The sequence below is a fragment of the Bombyx mori genome, chromosome 5 (genome assembly GCF_030269925.1).
Source record: "Bombyx mori chromosome 5, ASM3026992v2".
NCBI classification, from domain to species: Eukaryota; Metazoa; Arthropoda; class Insecta; order Lepidoptera; family Bombycidae; genus Bombyx; species Bombyx mori.
Genome location: NC_085111.1, coordinates 17,678,033 through 17,701,490, shown reverse-complemented (window position 1 = coordinate 17,701,490; position 23,458 = coordinate 17,678,033). Strand labels below are relative to the sequence as shown.

Sequence of the window (23,458 nt, the reverse complement as noted above, 5' to 3'; positions counted from 1 at the left end):
GCGGTGGACACCCTGTGACTACGAATAAGTCGAGTCCAGTGCGCTTATTGCGAGTTTTTGCGAGTTTTTTAACGTTCTCGATAGCGTAAAAGCTAACTCTAATTTGAGTAAACTCGCACTAAGCACACCGGAAACCGCGACGAACAAGTGTGTCGGCCATTTGACATCTCGGAAAATAATGAGTAGGTACCTAATCACTGTTTCCCTAATTCGCCCATTATTTTTCAAATACCTGTATTATTTACATTGGCGGACTTAATTTTTAAGGCATTCTCTACCAGTCAACCAAAAGTAGTGCAGAGTAAATATTGGACGGTGCATTGAAATTTGTTAAACTCAAACATGTTTTAAACACAAATATATTATATAGTTTAAACAAAATACAGAGGAATACAATAACAAACAAAACAAACTAAATTCCTGACGATTTCGCTATTTGATTAATTATTTTAAAACTATGTTCAGCCAAAAATTTCCTTTGTAACGTAATTTTGAGAGTAACTTTTTCCTACAAACATTTCGTGATAATTTATCTGATATTCTCTCTAGTACGTTTACTTACACCTGTTTATCAAATCAAAGTGTGGCTATCTGCAGGATAACTTTCCCAACAGCATTCGCGGAACCCTTAACTTGAACAAGCATCGGCATCGGTCAGTAGTCCTCCCGGCAGGGATGATTAATGTTTCAATAAATTTCAAAGCATGTTACTTAGGTGATTTATAATATTCTGACCTGGCCCTAAGTTCAATAGCTTTTTGACCGGAACGCAAAGAGTCATGGCATGTAAAGTTGATTTATTTCGTCCATATCATTTTTTCTGAACAAACATCTAAAACTGTCTAAATCATAAGTTAAAAGTATTAAAATGATCAATTTTTTTAAAATTGGTATTCGTGAAAGTTGATACTTCAAGAAGCCATTAGAGCTTTTCGAAAAGTTGTATTGAAGTTTTAATGAATGCCCACTTACATATTCAAGAAGAGGATTGTAATTATTACGTCTGTTGAGTCTGAGAATAATGCACAACTAAGTTGGTTGAAAAGATAGAGTAGCCAATGGCCGCTAACATTTAAAAAAAAAGCTGCTATCCATCAATCTTGCTTATGAACTTGTTGATTAAAAAAATAATACAAAACACACACGTATCTATAGGCTGTCTGTGAAACTAGTAAATCAACAAATAAGACAAATTAATCTCTACCTACCTATTTACTTAGTTAATTTTATTTAGTTAAATTTTACAATGAATAATTTATTATGCTTATTCAAAGTGATCGTTATGATACTGTGCTTAAGAGAATCAATTTACGTAAATGGAGTAAGTGGAATTTTATTTGATAAGTTAAAAAGTAAACATCAAGCTAGTTATTGAAATTATGTTTGAAGGTCTATAATATTAAATTGATGTTTAAAAGACAAAATGCATGTGATGTGGGCCCGTAACAGGTTGCGTGATATCTCCGCACAAACTTTTGTAAATTAAGAATCAAATTCGACCGAAAACGACAAATAAGGATGCGGGAAAATCCCTCAAAAAAATATTTAAGGAGGTTCTCACCTTTAAAATTAATTTTCCTTCGTGTAATATTGTACTGTACTTTGATATTATATTTTTTTTAGTTTGGAGAGCGGGCCTATTTTTCAGACCGAGAAGACAATAATCCTGCATATTATATATCACCTGCATTGCAAAAACTAGAGCATGGTTAGTCTATTATAAAATATAAATTATTTAAAAAAATATTTTTTTAATTAGACATGTCCTTAGCGTTAGCATAGTTGACTACAAATTTCACTGTTACCTTTTAAATAAATTTTAGTTAAATTGTTAATGAGGTCCTATAACTGCTCCCAAGCTTGGCTGTAAGTGTCTTATCTTGTAAACAATTAGAAGAGGAGTTTCTTGTTTACTTTAATAAATTAAATGGGCAAAGGAGTGTCAAATTACACATTAATGGCTGTCTATAGTAGCAATGTTAAACTTCAAAGTTTAATTTTTTTCGCTTATAAATGAATATTGAGTAATGAAATCTAATCCATAACAAGGGTCACAATATCATGATTCGCTAAATGTAATAAGGAACTTTGGGACTTTTTTTTATTGTTTATAAATGAATATTGAGTAATGCAATCTAATCCATAACAAGGGTCACAATATCATGATTTGCTAAATGTAATAAGAAACTTTGGGACTTTTCCTCGTGTAGTAATTAAACAAAATCATTGTATCATCACATAAAACGTGTAAATCTGATTTGCAGCACCAGAATTTGTGAAAGACTGGCCGAATATATCAATAACACTAGGCCAAGTTTCCGGAGTAACATTAGACAATGCAGGCAGGGTGCTAGTCTTCCACCGAGGTGAACATACTTGGGATGAGCACACATTTACAAATGGAAATATATACTTGGGAATTGGAAAACCAGCCATACAGCACAAAACTATTTTAATCTTCAATGAAACAGGAGAACTTCTTGATATGTGGGGTGATGATTTGTGAGTAAGATTTCTTAATAATTAATTAGTCAGCTATTTCTATCATATGATTTTAAGAAATATGTAGCTGTTTTAAAATAAATTCAAGTAACAGGGTTCATAATATATCAAACTGTCAAGAGTATCAGTATTCTATTGAGAATTTATTTATTGAACAATAATTTCTGAGTACTTACAAATTACTGTTTCTCAGAAGTTTCTTTCACTCTTTTCACACTATTACTCAACCTCAATAACTAGCAAAAAAGATTTTGAATTAACACTGATTAGGAATAAGAGGGGAAGCCCAATAAAGTGGTCTATAAGCTATGTAGTATCTATAGTTCTAGTAGGTCTCAATATAATATCTCTATATATAATATGTTGGTTGCGCTGGTTTAAAACTTAGTTAGTTTTAGGTTTCGAAAAATAGCAACATTTTAATTTGGTTTTGCAAATCCTGTCCCATCCCTCTCCGGCACTTTACCTACGGACGCGTGCGAGCGAGATCGTGTGGTGACATCGAGACGAAAAAATATGGCTGAACAACCGCGCGCGCGCTTCGTGTCTTTGTTATGTTAAATACGTAAATAAGTGAAATCGTTGGTGTTTCTCATCGCGAAGTGGTACGAGTCTGCAGCAAGGACTACATAAAGGTATTGTGCATCCTTCCTTTAACGCAGAACTGCCGCTTCTTATCGTTTCTTCCCGCAGTCTGTGTCCTTCATTTGCAACGACCAAATTTCAAATATTTCGTAGTTTGCTTATCTCGCGTCTACATTTTTTGGTCCAAACGAGCCGGATTCGTATTAAATCAGCGCCAACCATTGCCTAGGTTACCTAATTTACTTAATATAATTAGAACCGCGTACCAAGTAGGTACTTCGAAAAAATATCGCTTTCCTGCTTTCGTTTTAAATATCGTTTTCGTTTACATTCTTACAATTAATTCACTTATTTACAATATCAAATTAGTTAGATAGAAAACCCGCGTTCTGGTTTCTTATATTATTACTTTGTTAGATCACCGGTCGAGCGTACGCCTCGAGCCGGCCGCATACATTAGTTTTAGGTATTCAGTGTAGGTTCCCCGTGTGGTGTCGGGCACCTTACGTAGAATAGCACCACTCCCGCCTCTTCCTGGGATATCGTAAAAGGCGATAGATAGGAAACGCCAGGCGACGGGTAGTAGCGTATTCCTGTGTGCTAATAACACCCGCCGCTTCGAATATGATCTTTAGTTTTACTATAAAATATTTATTAACATTTGTACTATTCGCATAAATTTGTACTCGTAGGTAGGTGTTTACCTTTCCCGCCGCTTCGAATATCGTTAGTTTGTTAATTTGAAATATTTATTTTACGTTTATCTTAAAATGGCACCTTCAGATACTAATTTAAAGATGTTATATGCCAAAAGAGATAGGATATTCTCCCGCATGCAAAGCATTTCTAGCCAAGTTAGAGATATGGATTCAAAGTCATTCAACGCTGACGCTTTTTTGTGCGACTTTGAAACAGTAGATTCATTGCGTGAAGATTTTGAAGGTGTGCTCGATAAAATAATCTTGTTGGAGTTAAAGGCTAATCCCGATTATTTAGTTAATTATCAACCTCTTACGGCGTTTGAAGATCTCTTAGGCTGCGTGAAACGAGCTGCCAAAAGGTTACAATCGCAATCGCAAACGGGGGATCACGTTACGCTGGCTGGTCATCATAGGATTCCGAAACTACCCCCAATAGAAATTCCCGAATTCAATGGCGATATAAAAAACTGGCCTTTGTTTATCTCTAGCTTTCGGAATGTCGTACATAATAATACATCGTTAACGGACTCTGAGAAACTTTATTATTTGATAGGCAAATTAACCGGCAGGGCTCGTTCCATATGCGCGGGAATTACTCCAAGCGCCGAAAACTATTCGTTAATTTTTGATTTATTAAATAGCAAATACGAAGATAAACGTCTATCTGCTACTGCGTATTTAGATCAATTATTTGAATTTAAACCTATCTCTTCTGCAAAGCCTAGTAATTTAGAATTATTTTTGGACAAGTTCGCATCGTCAGTAGCCGCTTTAAAAAACTTGAAGGTCAATGACCTATCGGATTTTACATTTTTGCATGTAGCGCTTCAAAAATTAGACACAGACACTGCCCGTGCGTTTGAATCCTATCAGCGCTTAAATAATAAGGGATGCGAAATACCATTGTTTGTAGATCTAGTGTCTTTTGTTCGTGATCACATAAAAGTATTAGAGCGCACGTCATCGGTTCCCAAGGCTGCCAACAAAAGGCAGTTTGACTCTAAGTTGTCATCTACACAGGCTTATACATCTAGTTTAGCGGTAGGCAGCGGCTTGGCTCTGCCCCTGGCATTGCTGAAGTCCATGGGCGACGGTAACCACTCACCATCAGGTGGGCCGTATGCCCGTCTGCCTACAAAGGCAATAAAAAAAAAAAAAAAAAAAAAAAAAAAAGTTCTGAGTCAACGGTATGTAGTCTGTGTCGTGACAAACATGATCACATTTATAAATGTAGGGTTTTTAATAGTTATAAACCGAATGAGCGGTTTCAATTCGTCAAATCGAACAATTTATGTATAAATTGTTTAAGTAGCGGTCATCGTGTTTCCGCGTGTAGGTCGTCCTCTTTATGTAAAAAATGTAATTCTAAGCATCACACTTTATTATGTTTCGGAAATGAACCCGTCGCGAGTAAAGCGCATTCGAATGCTAGACGCACGCAGTCACCGGGTACACGAGCATCGGCTGTCGCACGGCCCTCCATGCCTTCTTCGGTAGGCTTAAATTTTAATGATGTGGGCATTGCTCCAGCTCGCGTCAGCACGGATGACGTAACGCTGTGCACTTTATCGAAAGGTTATAACCGCATCTTACGCAGTCCTACTACGGTACTAATTGCGACCGCACGTGTAGTTATTATTGATTCACGTGGTAGGGAGCATTGTGTACGCGCGTTGTTGGATAGCGCGTCTCAAAGCAATTTTGTCACTCGTGATTGTTGTCTACGATTGGGTTTGAACATAAATAATAGACCTGCTTGTTCCGTAGTAAAGGGAATAGGAGGTTCTAGCAAAACAATTGAAGGTTCTGTAGAAATAAAATTTTATTCTCGTTTCGATCGTAACGTAAATTATACTATGGAGTCGTTAGTAGTAGATAAAATTACTGAACGTTTACAGACTACCACAGTTGATGCCTCTCTTTTATCGAATTTCGAAGACATAGCATTGGCAGACGATACTTACTTTAACCCAGGCCCGATCCAACTGTTGATTGGAGCTTCGATTTTCCCGCATCTGCTCTTATCGAACAAGGTTCAAGGACGGCCTTCGCATGCCTCGCCGATCGCGTTAGAGACTATCCTCGGTTATGTTATTGTTGGTGACGCTCCCGTTCGTGTAGCTAGCAACGAGAGCCTTTCATATTGCTGTACCGGAGACCCGTTACACTCCACAATTCGGAAGTTTTGGGAATTAGAGGAGGTAGACGTGCCGTCTGTACTCAGCCCCGAGGACAAAATGTCTGAGGAGTTTTATACCAGTACTACCACACGAGATAGTGACGGACGATACGTGGTGGCTTTGCCCTTTAAAGATGATGTTAACACTCTCGGTAATTCGCGTCAAGCAAGTGAAAATCGATTTTACTGCTTAGAAAGAAAGATGCAAGCTTCTCCGCAGCTAAAATTAGCGTACGACAACATCATTCTCGAATATTTAGAGAAGAACTATCTCTCAGCTGTAGATTGTGACAGTTCAGATATTTCTTATTTTATTCCGCATCATGGTGTAATCAGACAAGATAAGGTCACAACCAAATTAAAAGTCGTACTCGATGGTAGTTGTAAGACTACTACTAATGTTTTGCTCAATGATCTGTTATATCGTGGACAAAATTTCCAAGGAAATTTATTTAATATTATTATTAATTTTCGTTTGTTTCCGGTTGCCCTTTCCGCTGACATTCGTCAGATGTTTCTGAGTATTGGAGTCAGAGAATCTGACAGGCGTTTTCAACGCATTCTATATCGTTTTTCTCCTCAACAACCATTACAAGTTTACGAATTTAATCGTGTAGTTTTCGGGCTTAAGTCTAGTCCTTTTCATGCGTTGCGTACTATTAAACAGCTGGCAGCTGATGAAGGTGTCGCTTACCCGCGGGCCAGAGAAATTATTGATACTAGCCTATATATGGACGATTTTGTTTATTCAATTCCAACTGAAGACATCGGCATATCGACCGCTTCTGATATGATAGGTCTCATGAAGGCCGGTCAGTTCGAGCTGGTGAAGTGGACGAGTAACTCACAAGTAGTGTTAGATTCGATCCCGCCGTCGCATCGCCTGCCAGGTGTCAAGGAGTTCGATGAGTCGAACCAGCATAAAGTACTCGGCTTGTGTTGGTCTCCTACGTCGGATAGTTTTTGTATAAAAATTTACACTCCGATTGAAATTTGTACTAAACGTACAATACTGTCATGTGTTGCTAAAATATGGGACGTCATGGGATTTGTCGCACCGGTCGTCCTGTTCGTTAAACTTATTATTAAGCAGTTGTGGCTGAGCAATTGTGACTGGGATGACACTCCATCCGAAGATATAGTAAAAATGTGGAGCCGATTCAAAGAAGAACTTCCTTTGCTTTCTCATATAAAGATCCCACGTCACGTAGGTATGAACGTCGACAGCATCGTGACTATCTTAGGTTTCGCGGACGCCAGTGAGAAAGCATATGGGGGGGTGATATATTTTCACGTTCAAAATAACAATGATAGTACAATACGTTTGATAACAGCAAAATCAAAGGTTTCTCCTAAAAAGGTTGTGTCGCTCGCCAGACTTGAGCTTTGCGCGATTCTCATACTCGCTCAGCTCATAAAAAATGTAGTAGTCGCTTGTCAAAATCGCATTGTTTTTCGCAATATATTCGCGTTTTCAGACTCAACAGTCGCACTTTGTTGGACACATTCATCGCCTCATCGATGGAGCACCTTTGTGGCTAACAGAGTGACGAAGATACAAAGCTATTTATCTCCACAAAATCTATATCACGTGTCTGGTAAAGACAATCCCGCTGATTGTTTGTCGCGTGGCCTCACTCCTTCCCAAATAATTAATCACCCGCTTTGGTTTAGTGGCCCCTTTTGGGCACATTTGGATGTCGCGCAGTGGCCTGCTGTTCCTTTTAATCCTTCCGTAGAGCCGGAGCCGCCGGAAGAAAAGAAACAGACTTTTCTCGCCGCTACTTTAAATGAAAAATCTCCTATATTATCACTAGGAAATCGTATCTCATCTTGGTCTAAACTATTGCGCAGTGTAGTTTTCGTTTGTCGATTTGTAAAATTGTTACCTCACAGATATCGCATGTCAGCATCGGATTATGAGTTCGCTGAGTTATTAATTCTTCGTGAACTTCAACGGTTTTATTTTCGCGCTGAGATCGCGAAGCTCGAGGAAGGTCAAGTTTGTAGCCATGCATTTCGACACTTAAAACCATTTCTTAAAGATGGACTAATTAGAGTAGGGGGACGTTTAAGAAACTCTGACTTGAGCTACGACGAGAAATATCCCATTTTGCTTCCGAGAAAAGATCCGATCTTGAATTTACTTGTCGAATATCATCATATATTAAATTGTCACGCCGGTCCTGACCTGCTGATGGCGCTCTTACGTCAGAAGTATTGGATACTTTCTGCTCGTAATTTAATTAGGAATAGGATACACAAATGCATGCCTTGCTTTCGACTTCGTCCTAAGCCAACATTCCCTGAAATGGCGGATCATCGTTCTTGTCGTGTCGTTCAATCCGCTAAACCCTTCATTCACACGGGTACAGATTATGCTGGCCCTTTCAAGGTTACCATAACACGTGGGCGTGGTATTCGTTCTACCAAAGCTTACGTGTGTTTATTTGTTTGCATGACTACGCGCGCAGTACATATAGAACTGGCTGGTGATTTAAGCACAGCTAGTTTCATGGGAGCCTTCAAGCGGTTCCTATCTAGACGAGGCCCGGTGGGTAGAATTTATTCGGACAATGGAACGAATTATATAGGTGCTAAACGCAAGCTTTCAGAACTTCATGAATTTCTTAGTTCAAAGTATCATAATACAGAGTTTGGTAACGTCTTAGCTGAAAATCGCATTGATTGGTCCCTAAATGTACCGACAGCTAGCCATTTTGGCGGGAATTGGGAGGCTAATATCAAAAGCTTAAAGTCACATCTATATCGCGTTATAGGTGATACAATTCTTTCGTTTGAAGAGCTATGTACTGTTCTCAGTCAGATCGAATCGGTAATGAATACACGACCTTTATGTGGAACACTCTCTAGTGATCCTTCAGAACCGCTTGCCTTAACTCCTGCGCATTTTTTGAATCTCACGCCTTTGAAATGCTTGCCTGCGGAAGAAATCGATGAAAATTTAACTACTCTTGCTAGACACGATTTGCTAGACAAATTAGTTCAATCGTTTTGGAAGCGCTGGAGACGGGAATACCTTCATACGTTGCAATCACGCCGCAAATGGAACACGCCGGTCGATCCAGTCGTCGTCGGCTCGGTGGTGATTCTGATTAACGATAATTCGCCTCCTCTACACTGGCCTTTGGGTGTCGTGGAAGAAGTGTTTCCGGACTCTACGGGAGTTACACGCATTGCACGGGTTAAGACAGCGATCGGATCGTATTTGCGTCCCGTGGTGCGACTCTGCCCACTACCCAACCAGTAGCACATTTAGATTTTTCATATTATTTAGGTTAGTTGTATATAGATATAGTATAAATTCTTAATTCTTGTAGGAACATAGCGTAATAGTAGATAAACGTAGCGTACTTATTTGAATTTATTGTTATTCGTTTGTTAGATAATACACTTTTTAGTTTTTTAGTTAGATAATACACGTTTTAGTTAGATAATACTTTGAAGGCGTCCCTTCAAGCCCGGGGGAATGGTTGCGCTGGTTTAAAACTTAGTTAGTTTTAGGTTTCGAAAAATAGCAACATTTTAATTTGGTTTTGCAAATCCTGTCCCATCCCTCTCCGGCACTTTACCTACGGACGCGTGCGAGCGAGATCGTGTGGTGACATCGAGACGAAAAAATATGGCTGAACAACCGCGCGCGCGCTTCGTGTCTTTGTTATGTTAAATACGTAAATAAGTGAAATCGTTGGTGTTTCTCATCGCGAAGTGGTACGAGTCTGCAGCAAGGACTACATAAAGGTATTGTGCATCCTTCCTTTAACGCAGAACTGCCGCTTCTTATCGTTTCTTCCCGCAGTCTGTGTCCTTCATTTGCAACGACCAAATTTCAAATATTTCGTAGTTTGCTTATCTCGCGTCTACATATGTATATATCTGACATTGATTTGTTTGTCTGTCTGAAAGTTTGACCTCATGTCTCAATGTGGGTGGGATATCTTTTTTTTATTGCTTAGGTACGAGCTCACGGCCCAACTGGTGTTGAGTGATTAATGGAGCCCAAAGATATCTACAATGTAAATGCTGCCACCTACCTTGAGATATGGTTTCAAGTTTTTATAATACAATGGCTGCCCCACCCTTAACATATTACTGCTTCACGGCAGAAATAGGCAGGGTGGCAGTACCTATCCGTGCAGACTCACAAGACGTCCTACCCCAGTCTTCACAAAAATTATAACTTTGCGCGTTTCATTTTTATTACATGATGTTATTCATGATGTTCACTGTGGAAGTCAATTGTGAACATTTGTTAAGTATGTATTTCATTAGAAAAATTGGTACCTGCCAGTGGGATTCAAACACCGTCACATCACTTGATACGAATGCACTGGCTGTCTAATCCTTTAGGCCACGACGACTTCACATTTTAATGATTAACTCATGGACGAGAATAAGACTAAGACTTATTAACCTAATCTTTCCCCATCAAATAACCTTTTTATTTAAATAGTTATTTTTAATATCACTAATGAATGTTTCTTTAACAGTTTTTATATGCCCCATGGCATAACGGTGGACTCTGAAGGTAATGTTTGGACCACTGATGTGGCACTACATCAAGTGTTCAAATTTAATGCTACCAACCGACGAGTGCCTGCTATGGTGCTGGGAGAAAAGTAAGTATAACAATAAATATATATTGCCCTTGTAGGCATGGCATGGACCCACCGGGTGGTGAGGGGATACCGTCACTCATGAACATCAGCAATGCTCGGGGCACAGCCAAGCTGCTGTCCACCACCTAATTTACAGCTATCAATTTTAGATTACAAAAACATTCAAGCAGGCCCTACCGTAAGCAATGGTTTGTTAATATCCTAATTATTACACAAATTTCATACCCGATCCTGTGGACCGAATGGTAAACACGTCATTACGGATCCTCCCGATTCATTAACGGTGCTTTTAGGTACCACAAGCACTGGTCACAATGAATTAACCCATAGACAGAGCCCACTGAGTTTCTCGCCGGATCTTCTCAGGGGGTCGCGTTTCTAATCCTGTGGTTAATTCTGCAAAGCACTGCTCTTGTTAGGGCCAGTGTTAGCAACACTCCGGTTTAAGCCCCATGAGCTCACTTACACGTCAAGGAGAAGCTGAAATAGCCTCTCGAGGCTATCAGCATAAGTAGGGAATATACATATACAAACGTTAAAGATCTTTGGTAGTTGCTTTCTTGTGATATCTGGTATTTTCAATATTTATTACTTTTGCTTCTTAAAAGAAACAGAATGAACAGGGACCAAAAAAGTTGATTTTAATGTCCAGGCAGGCAATATCGCGTGTCCAAATATTGTTAATATCAATGAACAAAATATGAACAGTATTGTGAGGTATGATTTAAGTATGCTGACAATACACAGAAGTAAATTTGTTGATAAAAAATCACCTTGATCTATAATATATATAAATAATTATTTTAGTTTATAATACAAACACTATATCAGAAATGGTATGCGCTTATATTAAAATGTAGGTCTTCTATTATACCAATTACGCTTAGTATAATATGTTCCCTGTGGGAGCATTGAAAAATTGTATTTAAATTCGGTAGGGAGCGGCTCGGCTCTGCTCCTGGCATTGCTGAAGTCCATGGGCGACGGTAACCACTTACCATCAGGTGGGCCCTACGCTCGTCTGCCTACAAAGGCAATAAAAAAAAAGTTTGTTGGAAATAAAATGTTCTTGAACAATAACTAAACCCCAACTCGTTACCCTCAATAGGTTTGTACCGGGAACAGATGACCATCATTTTTGTAAGCCAAGCGCGGTGGCCGTGTTGTCGACCGGTGACTTTTTCATAGCAGACGGCTACTGCAACCACAGGATCCTGAAATATAACCCTAAAGGGCAAATCATACTGCAGTGGGGTACTCGTAAGTATATCCGTAAGCTAGGTGTATACTGGGCTTCTCCATCCACTTTAACAAATTGGATATGAGTAGTATTGTTATATATGGAGTGCTAACATTGGTTAAAAAAGTAATTGAGGAGTGTATTTAATTAAATAATTTCTGGATTTTATCACATCGATTATAAAAATTGTATAACGAATGGAAAATTTTGTATCATTCCTGAATTTTCAAACATTATTTCAAACATAGTATCTTATTTAGTTAAATAGTCCTGCGATTTTCGATTAATATTGAATTACTTGTTTTGATTTAAAAATATTAGTTCGATGACATGTTAAATAGATTTATCTGAGATCAGAAAAAAAAGAAAAACTATTTTGTTTTTTTTTTATTGCCCCTGTAGGCAGACGAGCACACGACGCATCTGATAGTGAGTGGTTACCGTCACCCAAGGACTTCAGCAATGCCAGGGGCAGAGCCCCAAGCCGCTGCCTATCGCTTAATACTCTCCACAAGCCACATATAATAATAATTTGTTGTAGATAACTCACACTCGCCGTTCTCTCTGAACGTGCCCCATGCGCTGGCGCTTGCTGAGAACTCGGGGGTGGTGCTGGTGGCGGACCGGGAGAGGGGCAGGGTCGCCAGCTTCAGGCACGACAACGGCTCCTACGTCACCTCCTACAGCAGCTGGCTCATGGGACCCAGGATCTTCAGTGTGGCCTATTCTCCGGTTCACGGTGATATATTGTTGTGACATTTTAATTTAGCTTACAATTGCAGCTGATTTAATTGCAGCCCCGGATGCGAATTACCTCACATACGTGTACATACATACTTGTGAGAGAATCTAAATAGTCAGATACGCCCATCACCGACAGGCATGTGTGACAGTACCTCGCCTATCACTGAGCCACTGGAGCATTAAGATCTGACTTTTATTTTTTTAATATTTGTCATTACAAACAATACTTTTGCTTTGGATAAAATATTTTTTCTGATCACTTATATTTAACAATATGCCGCTACACTACTACTACTGTTTACTACTTTGTTACCGGAGGCCACATGGAGTGTTACTGAACGTTTGCGGTCATCTAGAGACATGATATTTATATTTCTGCCGTGAAGCAGTAATGCGTTTCGGTTTAAAGGGTGGGGTAGCCGTTGTAACTATACTGAGTCCTTAGAACTTATATCTCAAGATGGGTGGTGCATTTACGTTGATGTTTATGGGCTCCAGTAACCACTTAACACAATAACACCAGGTGGGCTGTGAGCTCGTCCAACCATCTAAGCAATAAAAAAAAACAACTGTACTATAAACCATGTGTCCTTTGATACCGGTGAGTACAGACAATATGATAGATCATTAACTTGAATTTCTAGAATGACTTACAAATCCCTAAGTCTGCCGGTAAACTAAGAAAAATGTTGGCAGAGATTTTGTGGGTAGATCATTCTAGAAACTTGGAATGAATATTTGAACTTACTTTTTGGCGGGAACGCGAGGAGTGAAGTCCAAATAGTCCACTAAAAAGTCTCAGTAAATTACCACCATTTTACTGAGATTATATTTCATCTCATATCATCTCATCTCATTTAATTTAATTTCATGCCATGTTTCATATTAATCAACTTCATTTCACTTCATATTATCATTTTTCATATAGTGCAGTTTTCATTAAAATTAAAATAAAACTTGACCTAAAGGTCTTAGTTACCATGTCATAAAATCCCTTAAAAATAGTTAATATTTATCTATACTAATATATAAATCTACAGTGGTTTTTACGGATGTTCCGATAAAACTACTGAACCATGCATCTGATTGACTTGAAACATGGTATCCATGTAGAAAATACATGTACTTAATGGATAGGCTAATATTTATAGAAGTGTTGGACTCCTAATAATAATGACAATAAATAGTAATGCTAATTTTAAATGCCCAGCGAAGTGGGCGAGTACGGCTAGTAATATACCTAGTCAGGTCATAAGTATTGTCACACAGTAAAAACTTTTCTTTTAGAATGCTGGCCACAAGAAAGTTTATTGAATTCGAATTTCGAATTGTTCATGAAAATAAAAATGTATACTTTTAGAATTTTACTCATTTTTAAATATGGAGTGGACGCTTAAAGAAGACCGTGTTGCAGTTATTGCGTTGCATCGTTGCGGCTACGCGCCAATTCAAATTTTTTACATACTGAAAATTTTGAATATAACCAAAAGATTCATTTATCGTACCATCAAACGATACAATGAAGACTTTACTGTAGATGACAGGTCAAGAAGTGGTCGCCCTCGGTCTGTTAGGACTCCAGCAGTGATAAAAGCTGTGAAGGCGCGAATTCAAAGAAATCCCAAACGTAAGCAGAAACTGTTGGCCCTTCAGATGGGGTTAAGCAGAACCACGGTGAAAAGGGTGTTAAATGAAGACTTAGGGCTTCGGGCATATCGAAGAAAAACAGGACATCGTTTGAATGCTCGTCTAATGGACCTGAGACTGAAGAGATGCCGCGCTTTGTTGAAGCGGTACGCGGGAAAAAAATATCGGGAAATAATTTTTTCGGATGAAATAATTTTTACCGTAGAAGAGAGCTACAACAAACAAAATGATAAGTTGTACGCACACAGTAGTGAAGAAGTGAGCAACCGTATTCCGCGTGTCCAACGAGGTCATTTTCCATCCTCGCTCATGGTATGGTTGGGAGTTTCTTATTGGGGCTTAACAGAGGTAAATTTTTGTGAGAAAGGTGTAAAAACGAATGCAGTTGTGTATCAAAATATAGTCCTGACGAACCTTGTGGAACCTGTTTCTCATACCATGTTCACTAACAGGCACTGGGTATTCCAACAATATTCGGCACCAGCTCATAGAGCGAAGAGCACACAAGACTGGCTGGCGGCGCGTGAAATCGACTTCATCCGGCACGAAGACTGGCCCTCCTCCAGTCCAGATTTGAATCCGTTAGATTACAAGATATGGCAACACTTGGAGGAAAAGGCGTGCTCAAAGCCTCATCCCAATTTGGAGTCACTCAAGACATCCTTCATTAAGGCAGCCGCCGATATTGACATGGACCTCGTTCGTGCTGCGATAGACGACTGGCCGCGCAGATTGAAGGCCTGTATTCAAAATCACGGAGGTCATTTTGAATAAACTTTAGTGTCATAAGAATCTATGTTTTGTTAAGTTCATTTTGGTATATGAATGGTTACATAATGAATAAACTTGTTTCAATTATTTTACATTAAACATGTGACAGAATTTATGACCTGACTAGGTATAATACAAGCGGCCCGCTCCGGCGCTGCTCGGATCTTTAACAAAAATTTCAACAATATTTGACGTTGTTTTATATTTTTAAATAAAAGAACACTTATTGCGGTATAACTATAATAGTTAGACATATGCCGTCGCGACACTTTTTGCAAATAATATTGTGTTCTACAAAGCCGTAGTACATTATTTTATTCTATCATCAATAGTTTTCGCAGGGCACGCGATGTATAATAACCGGCAAACTTCTTGAGCATTTGTTGACGTAGTGGGGGTAAGTTTGCGCATGGTACACTCACGTGCAAAAACATTACTTACTCTGCGTCATAATGCTATTAAATTATTAAAATCAACATATGTATTTATTTATATATTTATTAGAACATCAACAAAACATATAGGTTAATAATTGTAATAATTTAATCTTGGGGTAAAATAGATATTCCTTCTATTAAGTCAAAACTAGAGCTGTTGCCAGGTCTTGGTTCAGTTAAAGCGAAGCTGGTATTTGTAATTTTTTTTTCGTTATCATAATCTTGACCATCATCATCATCACTGTTTTCATCACCCGAGTCGCTATCATCGTGATGAGTCGACATAGGGCTCATCGGCGTAGTTTACAACTCGGTCGATTCGGTCTTCTTTTTTGTCTATAATTAATTATTTTTTGAAGATATTCGATTCGTAGTAATCGAATGTTACTTTTTTCATTTACCAGCTTCCGATTATTTTCTGTTCTTTTTTTCCATCTGAAGCCTAGCTCTTTCATAATTCGTCGTAAGCTTCATTCCGAGCCATTAAAATTTATATCTTCTTTAAATTGTTCGAAGCCTTTCTACGGTACGGAGTTTCGCTGCTTGTTATGTAGTTATTATGATTACATCTTTTTATTACAGATTGAACGAAACTATCCATTCCGGGAATTTTTTTTCTTCCCTGATCTTTTCTTACCCGGAGTCCGAAACACGGCGAGCAAGCCAGAGCCTTTAGCTTCGTTAATAATGCACCTAACAGTACTCACTGATGTTTTTGTTGCTTCCGAAGTCTGTTTTAATTTTTCCATATCATTCTTCCCCTGTTTTATAATGAAGCAATATACGTCGTACACAAATTTTCTACCCTTTCTTTTAAGTACTACACCAGTTTGTCACGGTATAGTGTATGTTTTATAAAAAATCAACAAACACTCAACAAATAGCAATGGCAACAAAGTCCACAAGCAATTATAACAAATAACTTAACGATTAATAACGATAGACTTTCCACTGTACGCAAGCGTACTTTTGGGAGCAAGCGGAATGAGGGCGCGGTGCGGGACGCAAGGTTCGACTGATCTACCAATAACGCGCTCGATACGATTTCCCCTGCCGTCGCGCCTCACCCTCACCACCAAAGTGATCTAAAATTCGGTTCTGCGCAGTCAAGGTCATTTGCTCAAGAAGTTTGCCGATTACTATACATAATATTTTAGGTAATTTTTTACACCTTGGGTTACATTATTGGAGTTTTAGTAAGGATCCCTAATTTTTTCAAAAAATATTATAGCCTATGTCACTCGGGAATAGTGTAGCTTCCAAACAGTGAAAAAATTTTACAAATCGATTCAGTAGTTTCGGGGCCTATTCAATACAAACAAACAAACAAATCTTTCCTCTTTATAATATTAGTATAGATGACATTGTCGTTGTTAATGAATGTTTAATATTATTATGTTGAACAGGAGGTCGTCTGTACGTGGTGAACGGGCCGAACGGCGTGGTCCCGGTGCGCGGCTACGTGCTGGAGCTGGCGTCCGGGCGGCTCGTGGGCACGTTCGACGCGCCCGCCGGCCTCGCCAGCCCGCACGACGTGGCGGCCGCGACCGACGGCTCCGCGGTCTACGTCGCGCAGCTCGCCCCGCACGCCGTCTACAAGTTCGTCGACGAGCGCCTGCGCGACGAGGCGCCGCCCGCACCCCCCGCACCCCCCGCGCCGCCCGCCGCGCCCCCCGCCACGCCCGCCACTCTCGGTGAGTAGGTTTGTATGCTTTGTGACGTTTTTATTTAAGCAACTAGCTGACCCGGCAGACTTCGTAGTGCCTCAATCGATAAATACTATTGAGTACTACTAAGACCTAAACTTTTGTATAAAATAAACTTAAAACAAACATAAAAAAATCCGTCCGACGGGGGACACATCAAAGGAAAAACAAAATTGTTATTTTTATTTAGTCCCGAGAATTTTCATATTCTACCTTTTAAACCTTCTCTGGACTTCCACAAATAATTCAAGACCAAAATTAGCCAAATCGGTCCAGCCGTTCTCGAGTTTTAGCGAGACTCACGAACAGCAATTAATTTTTTATATATAGATAGATGTTGTCATGGCATCGTGAATTTGGGATACGGCATCATGTCTCGGGGTCAATGACGGCATCCGCGTTGATAAGTACGGTGGTGTGTGCAGCGGGCGCGGTGACGTCACGCGGCGGGCGCTGGGCGGGCGCGGCGGCGGGCGCGGGCGCGGCGCTGTGTGCGGGCGCGCTGCTGCTGCGGGGGGCGCTGCGTCGCGCGCGCGGTGAGCCCCGCCACTGACCCGCGCTATACATACACTTGTACAAATGACGAGATTTCAAACTGGAAAATGATCATCGAAATAATTAGATATACTACATCTGTGCCAACGTTAGTCTAGCTTAGTAGAACACTCTTTAAAGAGTCAATCCCAGAGATTACCTCCTAAATATAAACTAACTATATATGACTATTTTTCTAAATATAAAGATCATAATAATACGGCGCATTAAATCCAAAGGCGACCCAATTATTGATTGATATAGGCGGCCTACTAATTATTGAAATTCTATTCTTAATAAATATAATATTTTCATTTGAATGTAAAGAATCATGCAGTACATTACCCTGAGTCTGATGCTGACATCACACGAAGTTAAAATATTGAAACATTATCCTTGTAGGTCTTTAAGATTTTCTGAATGTTTGCCTGTTCACTAACGAGTTACACGCGAGACAGTGCTGACCTTCCCTTCATACAGATCAATTTACCCTATTTTTATTTGATCATTTATAGACAATGCAGTGTATAGTTAATTTGGGTAACTTTGTTTTGTTGAATATATCAGGGTATTTTTTCTGGTTATTCCATTTTGATTTTAAACATTTTGCATTTAATTTATGAAATTATGGTAATTTTTATACATATTTAATTAAAAAATATTTAAACTGAAAAACACTTAAAAAAAATTTTAGTGATGTGAATTTCCGTCGATTATTACATCAAGCACAACAAACATTATTTTCCATTATTTGATGTAAAGACAGACTAAAAATCTTGTTTATATTATATTATGATGATATATTTAATATCAAAATTGGGACCAACACTGTCTTCATTAACTTTGTTAAAACTCGAACTACCCATATTTAAATTATCAAAGTTATCCAAATTACTTATCTTATTCTTTTTTATTTGCATTTAACTTCTTGCTTGTTTGCTACGATTTCGGTTGCTGATAAACATTCCTAGAATAAAATTATTGTGAATGAATGATTATATTATAAAAGAAATGTGATATAAAATGTGGTCCAAAATGCATTTGATAAAACAATTTTTTATACGTCTCTTATACACCTGAAAATGTGTCGAATTGAATTATGTAAATTTTTATTTTTTCTAAAATTTATTTATTATTGTTTTAGCTAAGTTCTATTACAAATATTTACAATATATCGAAGTTTTGGTTTTTGATCTCAAATTAACTATCGATCTGAGATTATTATTATTGTTTAACTTGTGTTGTGATTTATATTGAGATTTAAGTAAATGCTAAAGTTGTATAAGTTTCAGAGCCGTTGGTGATAAAAAATTTAAGGATATAATATATACTGACTACTCAAAGATAATTTTTACACTATCAATTTAGTAGTCGATCAGATTGAATTAATACAATTTTAATATTAGCATAAATAATAATTAGTTTCATATTTCAATTTGAGTTCGTAGTGTGGTCGTCTCTAATCATAAGGCTTGCAGACGTATTAATGAATTTACGAACCGATGAGAGAGCGCAGTAATATCTAGACTATAGTCGACGCATTATGAACTGAGGCCTTGGGTCATAAATCATATTTATCTGTCTGTCTCGCTCGCACTTACAGGTCTTACGGAGAGCTGTAGTGACGTGCGTAAGAATTGTAGAGATGCATATCGATAAAGAGATCGGTACTATCCATACGCTAAATTATGTTAAGTATTAATAAGAATAATTTTACGCTATCTGAAAATGAAAGTTTTTAATTTTTAAGATAAAATGTTTTTTTCGACGTGATCATAGTGAATGGTCACGATGACGCATCGACCCCTCGTGCGCAAGTAGCTAAGTATCGATAACGGGTCGCATTGCGTGCACATCCCTACTGTCAGTGACATTTATTGCCCGACGACTCAGTTTAAAATGTGTCGACTATAATAGGAGATGGGACAGTGGCTGTAAAAGTTTTTTTTTTAGTTGCATTAATAATTGACATGAATGATGTCTCCCGATAGTATAGTGAATGTTAAATGGTTTTCAAAGTTAGAGACGTAAAGTCGGACATACAGTTCTGATTCAAACATTTCCAGTGTTTTTAATAAATGCATTAAAATAGTCTAAGCGACCATTTTAGGGTGAGTATGGTTGAAATATTTTATCTAAGTTTATAATTGAGACTCAAAGAAGAAAAAAATCTATATATAAATACGTATAAACACGATTTTAACTAAAACTAGATCCGACGTTATGGCTCTAACTTTCAGATTCATTTTGTTCGATCGTGATCGTGCTGTATATATTACCTAACGTTAACTCGAAATATATTTTATTTGAAGCAGCTTTTTGTGTTTTCATTTTTATTTTTGCACCTAAGCCTGTTTTCGCACCTTTTTTAGTTCAGTGTAAGTACCTTTTTTTTATCGTGTAGATAATGCTCTATATATTTATTTGATAAGCTTTAAAATCTCCAGTTAGTGTTGGCTGTGGAAGCTAGACACGACAAAGTTAGCGGCACCGGCCACTGAGACGCGTGGTGGAAATTTGGATCACATTAAAAATAACTAAGAAACAATTAAGGTCTACCTTACCCTTCGAATCGACCCCGAAACGTGACAGTGAGCCGGTGTCGTTAGCTTTGTCTACGAGCTCCTACAGCTGATGAAACCTCGGAGCGTTAGTTTATTTGACCATCGACGCTAATGGAAACAAAAGGATCATCGAATGTAATAATTTGACAGGTCCCAAGGGGACGACCCGTCGTCGCTGGGAGTACGGGTCGGGAGAGTTCAAGTTGCGGCGTCTGCTCGAACGACGTCGCTTCACGAGGGTGCAATCGGACGATTCTGATGACGAACCGGCTCCGATGCTGCCGCCGCACCACGCAACCGCCTGACTCTGCCGTTGAAACACTAATGCAAGAGTTCTCAGTCGACCAAGCTGGTGTTAGATACTTAGAACTTGGAGCGTTTTTTTTTTTGTTGCTTAGATGGGTGGACGAGGTCACAGCCCACCTGGTGTTAAGTGGTTACTGGAGCCTATATACAATGTAAGTGCCGCCACCCACCTTGAGATATAAGTGCTAAAGTCTTAGTATAGTTACAACGGCTGCCACGCCCTTCAAACCGAAACGCGTTACTGCTTCACGGCAGAAGTAGGCGGGGCGGTGGTACCTACCCGTGCGGACTCACAAGAGGTCCTACCACCAGTAATACAGCTGTGAAGCACACATTACAGCTGTGAAAACTGAAGATAGTCATTGAATCTTTTCACTTACTGAATCTTTGCATCACAAAATAATATAAAACCGGTGTTTAGATGTAAGCTGGCTGTGCCTCTGGTGTTGCTAACGTTTATGAGCAACGATAACCATTTGCCGTATGCTCATTTGTCTATTTAAAAAAAAAAGTATACAGGGTGTATTGGAAACGTTGATCAAAACGTGGGTACGTTAAAATGATTCTTGAAAATAGCTCAAAAATTTACAATAATTAAAACTGATGTACTTTGTATGGCACGCGATAAATCATTATCAAAATATAAATGGGTTGTCGTGCGATGTGCTCTCGAGGGGCGCGGGCCGACTTCCAGCCGACATCGCCTTCATAGCAGCGTGCTACGTTTACCGCTAGGGGCGCTGTTCCAACTCCATACAAACTTGAGTTAACTTTTACGCGATCGAGGACGTTAAAAAACTCGCCCGTTTTTTTCCCTACCTATGCTGATAGCCTTGAGAGGCTATATCAGCTTCGCTCTAACATGTAGGTGAGCTCACGGGACTCAAACCAGAGTGGCGCTAACACTGGCCCTAGTAAGGGCAGTGCTTCGCAGAATCTACCACCGGATCGGAAACGCGACTCACTGAGAAGATTCGGCGAGAAACTCAGTGGGCTGTGTCTGTGGGTTAAAACTCGCATTAAGCACACTGGTCACTAAATGCTGTAATAACAATCACCATCATATATTGTACTAGCTGTACCCGTTCGCTTCGCTAGGCATTTAAAATTAACATTATTATTTCTCACCCCCACAAAGATTCTCATCATTAACGCCCCCGCAACTGGCGTAGGGAGTCCAACACTCATTTAAATATTAGCCTATCCATTAAGTTCATGTATTTTCTACATGGATACCAAGTTTCAAGTCAATCGGATGCATGGTTCTGTAGTTATAACGGAACATCCGTAAAAACCACTGTAGATTTATATATTATATAGATATAGATTCATTCATGTTAAGATTTTTCAAATTCGGTAACAGCGTCTACAGTTGTCTCTTCTCGATTTTCCCCTACCTCTTCGTTGGTACTCTGAGTGCTATTCCAACTAGGCACAGAGAGGGAGGTGAGCTCACAGGTTCAACCTGAGAGAATTTATTAACACTAGCCCTAGCAAGAGCAGGGCTTCATAGAATCTGCGGCATTGGGAGCAATTGTGTCGTCTTTTCTAAACTTTGCAACGCGAAACTGGTTCACAAGTACTCATGTATTAGATATCGGTAATATATCAGTAATATGTCCAGTACTAATGTCTATTCAATGAGCACTAGACTAAATTTTAAACGTCTGTATAAAATTCGCCTAATACCATGATTGAAAATAATTTAATCAGATTAATGTCATATTCGTTGACGGTATCTTTTTCTATTCTTACTTCTTATATACAAGCCTTAAAAAAACCTTAAAATTAGGGGTATAACTAACTTATCTTTTTAGAATTTAATAATTAAAATAAAGCGACGAATACATAAAGATTTGGCGACCCTGATACGGAAATCTATGAATCCTGGTTCAGCTTACAGATGCACACAGAAACGATAGAATATCGAAAGAAAGACTAAGTTTAGAAAATGTTTAAATATTAGAATTATTAAAGTAAGTCTAATTAAGTATCAGATATAAAATAGGTTTTAGTGTAGTGGATATGAATATTGATGCGAAAAAAGATATTTTAATTAAGAAATGTATTTTATTGTAGTAAACAAGACCTTTTTTCCAATTCTGAAAATATATCCCTAAATTAAAAAAAAAACAATATTCACTTTTTCGATTTTCTTATTGCTATTGTGATCATACAGCCCACTCCTATAGTAAATAGCTTACGTCATTCATAGGCATCAGCAATGCCAGGGGCACAGCCAAGTCGTCTACCGTTATAACCTCTTAAGCGTATGAAGTTCCTATTTCGTGAACCCTAGGAAGGGGCGGCCCCCGTAGAGACCGTACCGACTGAAGTTTATGAGCGTCAACTGTTCTAGAATGGTGTTTTATCGCATGCGATGCAAAATAGGTCACCAAACAGTTCGAATCTGGCTTTTAATGTTACGGTATCAGCAATCTCCAATGCACCCAGTGTACTTAAACAAAATTGACACAAGACCACACACTGCACAACAAACAACTACTAAGTTAGATGAGCTACAATTGGAAACTGTGCGATTACTCAGTACTCTCCGGACCTTGCTCCAACAGATTACAATTTTTTTGGGAATTTGGACAAGTTCTTTAAAAGAAAAAAATTCATCTCCGATGCGGCAGTCCAAACCGCCTTCAAAGAGTTTATTCTCGCCCCCATGGGTTTTTTAGTAAAGAGATCAATGAACTACCTATGAGATCGCAAAAGTGCATAGATAACAACAGTGCATATTTTGATTAATTAAATATATTTTACAAAAGAAATATACTTTATATTCCTCCCGTACAAAAAGCCAATTTCATATGTAATATGTAAAATAATATGTATATCCCACCCTGGTACCGTTAGAATGAGATACATTAATTTGTAACAAGAAAATAAAAAA

The 23,458-nt window shown here is 38.6% G+C and overlaps 1 protein-coding gene across 2 annotated transcripts; it reads left to right on the top strand.

The window, feature by feature from the left end:
- Window positions 1-977: 977 nt before the first annotated feature.
- LOC105841291 (peptidyl-alpha-hydroxyglycine alpha-amidating lyase 1) lies at window positions 978-20,002 on the top strand. Of its 2 annotated transcripts, XM_021346457.2 has the most exons (8): window positions 978-1,321; window positions 1,624-1,708; window positions 2,265-2,502; window positions 10,479-10,607; window positions 11,716-11,867; window positions 12,389-12,586; window positions 16,853-17,140; window positions 17,578-20,002. In XM_021346457.2, the coding sequence occupies exons 1-8, from the start codon at window positions 1,247-1,249 to the stop codon at window positions 17,703-17,705; spliced, it is 1,293 nt and encodes a 430-aa protein (XP_021202132.2). In that variant the 5' UTR covers window positions 978-1,246; the 3' UTR covers window positions 17,706-20,002. The 2 variants fall into 2 exon arrangements, with proteins under 2 accessions (XP_021202132.2, XP_062524814.1); XM_062668830.1 differs by lacking the exons at window positions 978-1,321; window positions 1,624-1,708; window positions 10,479-10,607; ... (2 more) ...; window positions 16,853-17,140; window positions 17,578-20,002 and adding an exon at window positions 2,901-9,729 and having other exon boundaries at window positions 2,364-2,502.
- The last annotated feature ends 3,456 nt before the right edge of the window (window positions 20,003-23,458 follow it).